The sequence below is a fragment of the Octodon degus genome, unplaced genomic scaffold, assembly GCF_000260255.1.
Source record: "Octodon degus isolate 3935 unplaced genomic scaffold, OctDeg1.0 scaffold00142, whole genome shotgun sequence".
NCBI classification, from domain to species: Eukaryota; Metazoa; Chordata; class Mammalia; order Rodentia; family Octodontidae; genus Octodon; species Octodon degus.
In genome coordinates, this window is record NW_004524718.1 from 5553160 (window position 1) to 5564517 (window position 11358).

The 11358-nt window shown below is 39.7% G+C and overlaps 1 protein-coding gene and 1 long non-coding RNA gene across 2 annotated transcripts in view; one reads left to right on the top strand and one right to left on the bottom strand.

The window, feature by feature from the left end:
- Positions 1-5465: 5465 nt before the first annotated feature.
- On the bottom strand, positions 5466-10780 carry LOC111812787. Its single transcript, XR_002818186.1, has 3 exons — positions 10754-10780; positions 9754-9859; positions 5466-6225 (listed from the first exon to the last, which is right to left on the bottom strand). It is a non-coding gene; the product is annotated as an uncharacterized LOC111812787 (long non-coding RNA).
- A 105-nt stretch (positions 10781-10885) lies between these two features.
- Positions 10886-11358, top strand: part of Oxct1 (3-oxoacid CoA-transferase 1) — a 158993-nt gene continuing 158520 nt past the window's right edge. Inside the window, exon 1 of the mRNA XM_004641800.2 lies at positions 10886-11228. Within this exon, the coding sequence (XP_004641857.1) occupies positions 11151-11228 (78 nt within the window). The 5' untranslated portion in view covers positions 10886-11150. The remainder of the gene's footprint in view (positions 11229-11358) is intronic.

An 11358-nucleotide genomic window follows, 5' to 3' on the forward strand; every position in this document is an offset into this window, starting at 1 on the left:
TATTTTCAGGGAGGACCCTGCAACACATTTAAATCCGGCACAGCACACGTCTCAACGCCAGCCACCTCCATCTTGGTTCTCAAAAAAAAAAAAAAAAAAAAAAAAAAAAAAAAAATAAAGCTTTAAAACTGTAAAATGTCTACAGACTGTTAAACTGCAAATTATACCTCTCCTATCTGTAAATCCAGTTCAAGATTGCCAAGCTGTCAATGCCACCACAGTTGCCCTCTTGTAGTCTCAGTCTTCTACCTCCCACAGCCTGCTGGTACACTTGCCTGAACCTCATGAATGCCTTCTTTTGCCTTTGATTGGCTCTTGTCAGTCAGCCCCTTTTTGTCCTTTAAATGAAAAGACCCTAGTTCTGGACTCAAATGTCAACTGATCCAGGCTGGGGTCAATCTCCTAGAGTTTCAAAATCTTATTTACCTTCTTTGCGGAAGCCCTCATAGCTGATCTTGCTAGTTTACAAGCACAAAATATCACTGAATTTCTGATTAATGACACCAAAGCTGCCTGCTGGAAAGACACAAAAGCTCCACTACACCATCTGTCAGAAACTGGTTACAAGAAAGAAACTCAGAAAATTTCTTGGAGCTGCTGGTTTCTATAGAATCTAGATCCTGAATTCATAAAATCAATAATGCTAACTCAGACTGCTGGCCCCTAGGAGTGCTCAGTGGCTACCTGTGTAAATACTTGGATCAAGTTGCTAAGCGTTTCTGACCCCCTTCGTCTCTGTGCTCTACCAGCCACTGTACTTCTGATTAGAAAGCTGATAAGGTCACCTTAGAGATTTAACTGTCCAGGTGCCACATGCTGTACTGAAATCTCCTGAATAACTGTGAACCACTCAGTCCTTCCACATATCTGTCCACAAGACTGGGCCCACTCAATTATGACTGAAAAATAAACTGCTTGACAGATGCTGAGTACACCCTGTTTATGGATGGAAGTACCTCTGGTGGTAATAGAGTTCAACGGGCTAGATATCTGTGGTCACCTTGGACAAAGTATTCTGGCCAAAGCTTTCCTACTACTACTTCCAGCTGCTATTTGGAAACCTGCCACCAATGACCCCATTACACTTAAGCCCCCTCCAGGGATCAGACTGACTTAAACAGCAACCTCAACCAGGAAATCTTTACCCAGTACTCTTGGAAGATCCGAGCCAGACCTACCCTTACCATATGTTCTACAACCTCAAACTGCAGCTCTGGCACCCATACCCTTCCAGCCCGCTCAGGCTTCAGCACCTGTCACTGGTGCTGACCTCATATAGTGTTGTGGATTTTCCTTATTTAAAGACATATGGATAGATTTCACTGAAATACAATCTTACAGGAGTTACATATATTTGTTGGGGCTTATCAATACTGGCCCAAGAGTTTATAGGGTATTGCTACTGGTTATACTTGTAGATATTTCTACACACACATATAACCCAGCTAAATATTAACTAGCTTTGCAGGTTTTGAAATTCAGTCTTAGATGTGCTAAACTTACTTGGACCACACAGCTCCCTCTAAAGAGAAATACACTCAAAGACCTGCTCTGATCACTTCATACACTGACAAGTCCCCATCTGGCTGAAGTCTAAGGATACCACTCACAGGATTGCTCCAGACCTCAGTGCAGGATTCCTCTTGATTTTTGTACCTTTCCAGGCTGCTTACCGCTGTCCTTACTTCCCCATCTCCTTGCTAGCTGTGAACTTTTTGCCTTACACTCTATATGAAGAGTTTGCCCAAGAGAACACAACAATCAAACACTTGAACAAGATTTGACAAATGTCTAAGGCACACTGGACACTCTTCTAGATCAAATTAGCTCCCTCACTACCTTGCCAGAGTAATGTTACAGAACAGATAGGCCTAAATTATGTCTCTTCCTAAAGGCCACTTAGGGAACAAAAACAACCCCAAATAAGATCATCTTGGTGTTGTTGGCTGGGGCCATGCTAGGATCACTGTCAACACTAGCTGCTGCTTGTTTGGACTTGTCTCAAGTGATCACATGTAATATGCCCAGCAAAGACTTGCTGGGGAAACTATAGAAGGGGAAAGTGCAGCAGAAGATTCCTGACCTGTAGCTAGTATACTTCAATTTGTTAGTTGCCCAAGTAATAGTCCCAGTTCCAGTTCCTGTTCCTTTTCTTAGGAATGTCTGGTCACTGTGATGCATAGCTGGTCACTATTGTGCATTGTGAAAACCAATCCCCAACTATTAAGCCATTCTACTTCTGTTCTTCCTGCGTTCTTATCCTACATAATCCCTAGGCCACTAGAGATTGGGGGCTGGTATTTTGGAAGTGATCTCAATCAGTGCCTATCAACATAAAATAAATCTGCCTCTAAATCCTGGGTGTCATTTTGGTGTTTTAGCTTGCTTTTGAAAGGTGAGGGTTTTACCCGTCCTAGCTTCTATCTGGGAGTAGGGCAATCGATCTTCCAGCACCATGTGTCAGGTACAATAGTCACCTGACACATGTTGTAGGGCCTGGGTGGTGGCTTTGTATAGTTTTGTACTCAGTGTCCAGTTTTCCTGCAGGCCTTGATTGACCCTGAGTTTTCCTTTGGGTGAGTTAGGTGTGCTTACAGCTCTGGCAATTGCAACAGCCATTATTTTGACCTGCCATTCTTTCTCAGTCCTTTTGTTCTTATCAGATTCCAATTTTTGAACATAGAAAAGGCTGTGTTCAGCAATTGGATGATATGGCCCTAGAGTCCCATCTATAAACTTAACAAGTTCTTTTGAAAATAATGGGTCTTTCTGGGGAGCTAGGAAACAGGTGGGAGAGACCCATGTCCTCCTGGGTGACAGGTGGGCATCTGAGGACAGTGTAGTCAACAATATCAATTTCTTCCTTTGTGGACTCTTGTTTAAGTAGCATGGTTGTTGGGGCTTTCTGAAGAATCACCAAAGCCTGAAAATATGGTAAAGTACTTTCCTCATCTTGTGTAGAAAAAATTCTTGCCATAGTATTGTCATTTAGACTGCCATTCTGGACTCATCTCACACCATCCTAATGGGGAGGTATATGTGATCTGCTGGGTGTTTCTATGCTACATCGGCTCACTGACTCCTTAGAGGGAAGGGTGGAGCTCATCTCAGGGCTCCCTCAGAAATTCCCAAGAAGTCCAGGCTGAGCTCCCTTCCTCCAGGGAGCTCCCTGAGATCTTAGTGAAGTTGCATCCTGGGGGCTCCCGTAGCCATCTGGAAAACAAAATCACTTGCATCTTTCCCTGTGATAAAAATATTAGTACTATGTTTAAGGTGGTAGAGATAAAAACCTCTTTTTTAAAAACCTTACAAAATTCTAAGCACAGTCAAGGGTGGCTCTGCTTTTTCAAAACCACTTAATGGCTCTTGTGGGTACTTCAAAAGCTTGACATTTGAAATTAAGATTAATTATGTTTGAACTATTAAGCCTAACAAAGAATAATAAGCATACTCAATTATGATGTTAATGTGTTAGAAAATAATAGATCACACAGTTGATAGCCCTCAGAATGAAGTTTCTTCATTATCTCCATTCCTGTTGGAATTTATAAAATGCATTATTAACACATATGTAGTTCTGTATGAATATTGTATTATTTGAAACTCTAGGGCTGGGGAGATAGTTTGGAGCTCTAAGTCCCTGCCTTACAAGCACAAGGATCTGGGTTCCATGCCTGGTACCACACGCCGGTGGGCCTGGAACCCCAAGTGTGCTGTGCTGGCCACTGAAATCAGGCATGGTGGCTCACACCCGCAATCCTAGCTCTGGGGAGGTGAGACAGGAGGATCACTACGAGTCCAAGCTGTGTAGTGAGACCCTGTACAAAATAAATTAAGAAAATATTTTAAAGAAATTCTACATAATGACTTGGTTAAATTCATAAAAATGTATACTTAGATATGCTGATTAGATACATACACTGCTTGACCTTGTATCTCATTATAGTATAGTAATTTTTCAATAGGTATGTAAAATACTTTAAAATACATTATAGTTTGAGGTTATTTTCAATTTTCATAATTTTAGTCTACTATTTACATGTTAACAAGAAATACTAACATCATTAGTCATTAATCACTGAAGTAAACATTTCCATCTACTTTTTTTTTTTTCATCTACTTTTATTTGAAGCTTTTGACCTTTTTAAGTTGAATAATATAATTATTTTGGACAAGCTTCAGGATTAATCAAAATGTTCTTGATATTTTTATAGCCAAACAAAAGGTCAGTAATAAACAAGTCATCAATTATATGCAAATGGTTGCAAATATTGTCATGTTTTATTATTCTCATTTTCTAACATAAACTATAAAATTTCACTTGTAATTGTCATATTTTAAATATAATTTTAATTGAATGTTTACTAAATATGTTTGAGAATAATCACTTTAGTTAAATCCATGTCCTGTTTTTTAAACATACTTAGGACCTTTTCATAAGCAGCCCTTGATCATGCCTTTTTTTAAATCAGCTTAGCAATTTTTCCCATTTTACAAGACTCAGATCAAATGCCACCTTTTTTATTTTTGGTACAGGGTCTCACTACATAGCTCAGACTCATAGTGATTCTCCTGTTTTCAGCCTTCCCAGCTCTGGGATTACAGGCATACATCACTAAACCCTTACTTGGTCACCAGCTCACCGTGCCCTGGGACGGAGCTGGTGCAGCATGTGGTACCGGGACTTTCGTGGACTGTGATTACTTATATCCCAAAGCCCACATCCTAAAAAATTGTTTTATTTTACTCCACACTGTCATTCATAGCCCTTTGGTACTTAGATTATGAACTTCTCAAGAATATTTTTCAAATCAATCATTTTTTAATCAACAGTGTCCAGGGATCAATCCAGGAGATGTTTACAACTGTTGGTTGTGTTCATTTCATTTCAGTTTTATGGCTTTCAATCTGTGTCATGTATATATTGTTTCACAGAAAAATGTACAGTGTTTGGTGTCCTATTAAATGGTGGTTCTTTTACCCCCCCAAAAATCTGTCAGATCAGTTCTTGAGGCTTAACACTTATTCCTCAATCATAAAGCAATAATAATTATTTACACTTGCTTTCTTTTTATAACTTATTTTTTGCTCCCTGCTATCTCCTTGTCATTTCTCCTTTAGGGTAGTTCCTGTATGGAATTTCATCAGTGCCACTAGCTGTCCTCTCCCTAGAGATAACCCTTCTTAAAGGGCTTTAAGACAATAGTCATATAAGCGAGTTATAAATTTTTATATTGCCTTTTTCTCCCAAATGATCCTGTTTCTGTTATTCTTTACCCTGCTGTTGAATATTGTTTGGTTCCCTTTTTCACAGTGAATTAATTAAAGCAAGTATGACTTTTAAAGAGCACTATCTAAAGCTGGGCATGTCTATAATTCCAGGATATGAGAGAGTAAGGCTGGAAGATCACCTGAGTGCTGGGGTTGCATAGTAAGTCCAAGGCAGCCTGAGCTATACAGCAAGAGCCTGTTTCAACAAAAAAGAAAAAATATGCCACCCAACTGATCAATTAATAATGCTCCAAGGCAAGCATTAAGACTTGCCATAGTAGATTTTCAAATGTTTCCAAGACATTGTGACATCTTTATTTCCATTACCTATTTCATATTTATTATTTTAATTTCTCAGTAGAATATAAGCAAAATTATCTTATAAGTATCTAACGGTAGGAAAATTATTCCTTATATGATAGTGCACAATGTTGAAAGACTATTTTGCTGCCACAAAAGTAAAAATTTTAGGTTACATATGCAAATGTGAAGGATAAACTTAAAAATCAGAATTCAAATTGAAATATGTAATAATCATGATTATATGTCATATATTTTCACATAAGAGTTGAAAACAAGGACAAAAATCATCCATCTGTTATAATACAGCCAACTGGTTATGCTCCAAGATAAGCACAAAGCACTGCAATAGTACATTTCAAAAACTGTATCCTTTAAAAAAAAAACTGTATCCAGACATTGTGACACCTTTATTCATTTTCATTTTATTATTTTATTTTCTCAATAGAATTTGAGTTAAGATCACTTACAAATCCAACGGTAGTAAAATGACTCCTTATACAACAGGACCTTATCTTGAAAAACTATTTTGCTGCCATAAAAACCAAAAAATTTAAGTTATGCATGTAAATGTTTAGGATAAACTTTAAAAGCAGAATTCAAATTGTATTATGAAAGCATCATAATCATAGGTTATATATTTCCATGCAAGATCTGAAAAGGAGGAAAAAATCAATGAGATAAGGGAAGAACTTTGAGCACTTTAATTGTTTAAAGTGTTGTATAACTTTTATTTAACTTTTGGAAGTATATATAGTTTTACTATAAAAGTTCTAAATATATATTTCAGGGTGTGAAAGAGGCATTGGTATTCCTGTGCTCATTGCAGCCTTATTTACAATAATTAAAATGTAGAAGTAAACTAAATGTCCATCAATAGATGAATAGATAAAAACATGGTATATGCAGGCAATGGAGTATTATTCAGCTTTAAAGAAATCTTGCCATATATGGCAACATAGATGAAATCTGAGGGTGGACTAAGTGAAATAATCTAGTCAGAGGGAAGAAATACTTCATGGCTCCACTTATCTGAGACATCTAAAATAGTTGAGCTCTGAGAAAAAGAGCAGTGGTTGCTATGGACCTGAAAAGGAGGGAAAGAGAGTTGTGATGCAATAGGTATATATTTTAATTATAGAAGAGGAATGAGTTCCAGAGTTTTGTTGTACAACACTGTGCCTATAGTTTACACTACTGTACTGCATGCTTGCAAATGTTACAAGGGTCAATCTCATGTTAACATTCTTAATGTCACTGGATAGAATTGAAGAAGGTATTCCAAAGATGAGATGTAGACTTCAGAATAGTCCACTGAATAAGTTCTTGACTCATATCACAGAAAAAGAATTTCAGGGTGTCTCAGAGTGGGGAATAAATTAGGTTCATGAGGCAGATTTAGAAAATAAGGGAGAATAGGAAACAGACTTTAATTTGCATAACTGTAGGGGGTACACTCTGATACAGGGCTTTAGGCTAGCCTGCTTATAAAAGGATGAGGTCCGCTTCTCAAGTCTAGCTGAGATGGATAAGGATCTGGTTGATCATTATCTCAGTTCTGGTCTCTATAACTCCAGAGGAATCCTATGGCTTGAATGGCAATTATTTCCCATGAGATGACTGCTGTTGCTCAGGAGGAGGTTGCCTTGGTTCCTGTCATAGGGTAATGGCTCCTGCTTGGGGAGAGATGTTGTCATCATGGGGTGGTCTACCAAGTTCTCTTTACTGGAATCTAAGGTGAGTGCAAGTTTAGGGCAAAGACTGGAGACTTCTAGACATGACTCCATGAGGATCTGGAACTGAATGTTGTGAAAACTGTCAGTTGAAACTTGCAACCCTTAACAATTACTTCAGTAACTTTAAATTACATTAGTTACTCTTGTTTCATGTCTTCAGTCTTGAAGGAGGATGAGATAGACTAGGTAAACTGAGGGCTTATAAGCCTCGCAATACAAACACTCCTTAAATGATTAACACACCTACGTGCAAAGCTGAGCAGGGATCCAACCCTGAGGTTTAAGGTAACGAAACATGTAAAGCCTAGAATGCTATAAGTAAATCTTGATGAATAATTCTGTGTGGGTTCAAAAGACCAGGACACTAATAGAAAATCCCGACAAAAAAGACAATGCTCATGAGATTTGTGAGGGAAATTACTGAAAATGGAAGCGATCTGGTTTAAATGTATAACTAAATCATTCTGGTTTGTTGTGCTCTTATTGTCATTCCAAAAGTTAATATTTCTTCAAATATCTCATACAATTTTTTCTTGAGAAAACTATAAGAAAAACTCAATTTTAATCTACTCATTGAACAAATATTAAGTACATAATGTTGATTTCAAAGGGTCTGTGAAAACAAGCTTACAAAATGAGGAAATTAAAAATGAGCTGGGGGCTGGAGAGATGGCTCAGTGGTCTAAAGCACCTACTTGGAACAAGCTTGGCAAAGCATCAGGGACTGCGGTTCAGTCCCCCAGCACCACATGCCAGCCAGCCCCGCCCCCTGGTGGGCTGAGCTGGCCACACACACACACCACACACACACACTCTCTCTCTCTCTCTCTCTCTCTCTCTCAAATAAAAAGAAAAAATGAGCTGCTTTATAAAACAATACCTTCATTTACAGATTTACGTAAAACTTTAAATTTGTTTATCTGACTTTCAGAAGGAAATGTTTAAAGGGATTTGTTTTCCATTTATAAAAAGACTATTGTGTAAAATGAAGCATGTATTTTTAATTGACTCAAAAGACTTAGATAAAACTCCTAATACTAGTTTTGCCAGTTAAACAGCATTTGAAAAACAAGTTTTGAAGTGCCCATGATTACCAGCCTGCAGAAATCTGCAGATAACTATGAGGGCAGAATGCATTTTCTTTCAATAATAAAACATGCTAATCTAATATATTTTAGGAGAATTAAAATAAAATCCTTCAAGCAGAAAAGGATAATTTACAATCAAATTCTGACATACTGTTTGTATTCATCTAACAAAAAAGATGTTTTACACATATACATGTTATAACAAAATACAAAATAAACTTTGTTCATTTCCTCATTGCCTGTCTATAATCAGACCTTTTAATTGAAAGCTTTTAATTTAAGTCTTACAAAGAAGACCACTCCACATAAAGCCACAGAACATAAAATTTCCATAATGTAAGTATTTCCCATGGACTACTTTTCAAAATAAGGAATTCTTATTTGTCAGACATTTAAAGGAAGTTGACTGGTATACCACTGTGGAAATCAATGTGCAGATTCCTCAAAAAACTAGGATTAGAGATGCCATTCGACTCAGCTACTGCCCTTCTGGGTATTTCTCCAGAAGAACTGAAAACATCATACCATGGTGATATATGTGTAATCATGTTTATATCTGTGCAATTTTTCATAGCTAAATCTTAGAAACAACTCAAATGTTCATAAACTGAGGAATGGATTTTAAAAAGATGTGGTAGTTTTATACAATGGAGTATTACTCAGCTATAAAAAAGTTAAACTCAAGCCTTCTCTAGGTAATTGGATGCAACTAGAGATCATATCTGTAAGTGAAATAAATCAGACCCCCCTGTGTAAAAATCCTGTCTGCCTAATGTAAGACCGAAAGAGTAAACAAAATCTAAAAATACAATAAATATTGTGAAAGGGAAAGAAACTGCTCAAAAGGAAAGAACAACCAGGATGGCTAAAGAGAAAAGAAAGAAAAAAAAAGAAGGGAAAAATATAAATACACAAGATAGCTAAGAAAACTGTACTTCTAATTTCTATTGCTTTATTGAAAGGAACAGTCGATGCCTAATTGCTTAATCAATTTTGCATGCCTATATCTGGTAATTTGAACAACTATTTTGAAGATAACAATATGCAACATAACAACCATTGTTAATTTCCTATCATTTTGTTTTCAAATTCTGCATGTTTTATTCTCTTTAAAATAAAAAAGAATAAACCCTCCAACCCAAAAGAAACATACAAAAAAAAACTGGCACACATTAAAATTGAAATTGCTCTGTAGAAATGGAAGGGAAATTTGTGTACCAGAATTTGCCTATAATTTGATCAAGTTGAAGATACTCATACACTGTTGAAAAAATACAAAACAAAGCATAATGTGCCTGTCCAATGTGCTCTGACCAAGCAGTACTGAGGCTGATTTTTTTTTTTTCAGACATACTTACACAGAAGTATTTCCTCCTCAGCCAGAAATAACAGAGTGAGACTAGCCAAGAGTGAGTCATATGACCATAAACAAAGCTGCCAGTGCATTTTTTCCATTTCATGTGCCTGTGGAGACAAAAAATTGGAAAAGCAGATCCATTTGGAATGTTAGGGTTTTTATATTCTGTAAATTGCAGTACAATAGCTATTAATGCTGTTTTAGGATTACTTGTGAAACTCAGCTCTAATATTTGAATTTCCTCTCAGCCCAACATACTCAAATACCTAGAATTACTAGGCTAATTTCATCTATATAATTGGGTTGTTTAACCTTGCATTGGTCCTTCAGAAATTTAAAAATATTCTGGCATTCTTGGGAAGAAAAAATTCAGAGTTAAATGAATACCAGAGAAAATGCTTTTAAGGACAAACTTTAATCAAGTTGGACACATTGCCTAGTGTCTTTATAATGAAATAAAAATCTTAATTTTCTTGAGTATTTTGTGTTGGTTCTAAATTAGCTACATTCCGAGGACTTGAACTTCAACTGGGTTCCTCTACTCTGTTAAGTGCATAGATGGCTCTGGAAAAAATCAGACTGGATTCATATCCTCAAAGAGTTGGTCAAGAGATATGGATGTGTACCCTGCCAATCAACCACTGTAACCAGAATAAATTTACAAAACGCCTAACATTCTGTGTGCTCAGACTGCTTTGCCTGAATTAACCTCATATAAACCTAAGCTAATCTGAGTATTATAAAGCAATCTTAATTTACACCTGAGAAGGTTTAATGGAGTTATACAATGTGGCTCAGGTCAATCAAAAAGACACATCCGCGTTTGCATGTGCTGTGTGTGTACTCTCTGGGGCTCCGCGGCGCCTCTGCCACAAAGGCTGTGAAGCACGCGCTGGGACGGCAGGAGCCGGGGGTTCAGCCCCAGCCCCGCCGCCGCCGCATGCCTGGCCCGCCACATCCCGGGGCAGGGAAGTCGCCGCAGGTCCTCGGTACAAACTTACTCTCCGCGAGGCGGGGCGGGCGGGCTGGGAACCGATAGGAGCGCGGTGCCGCCGGCCCGGCGACGCGCGTGGTCCCTTCGGCGGCACGGTCGCTCGCCCCGCCCCGCCCCGCCGTGAAGAAGCCACCCGCCCGAGGCGGCCCGAGGCGCGGCCCGGACGTGGGGAGGCGCCGGCATCCTCGCGGAGCTCGGGGCGCACTTGGCCTCGAGCCTCCCGCCCCCTCCTCCGGCTGCAGCGACGAGGGGCGGCGACGCGCGGGAGGCCAGGACGTCACCGGCGCGGTCGAGCCTCCAGACCGCCCCCGCGCGCCTTCCTCCTGTCTCCTGCGGTGACGCCGCGGCCCGGAGACCGGCACTCGCGCGCGCCCGCCCCAGCTCCTTTCGCGGAGGGGTCGAAGATGGCGGCCTTCAAGCTGCTCTCGTCGGGGCTCCGGCTCGGCGCCTCCGCCCGCAGCTCTGGGGCTGCCTGGTGCAAGGTAACGCGAGCGCGAGGAGCAAGGCGCGCGCAGGGGAGCGCGGCCGCGGCCCGGGCGGTGCCTTCTCCCCCGCGCATCCGCAGCGCTGCGCGCCGAGCGGGATCCGCAGCCCGGGCTCCCGCGGGGCCGC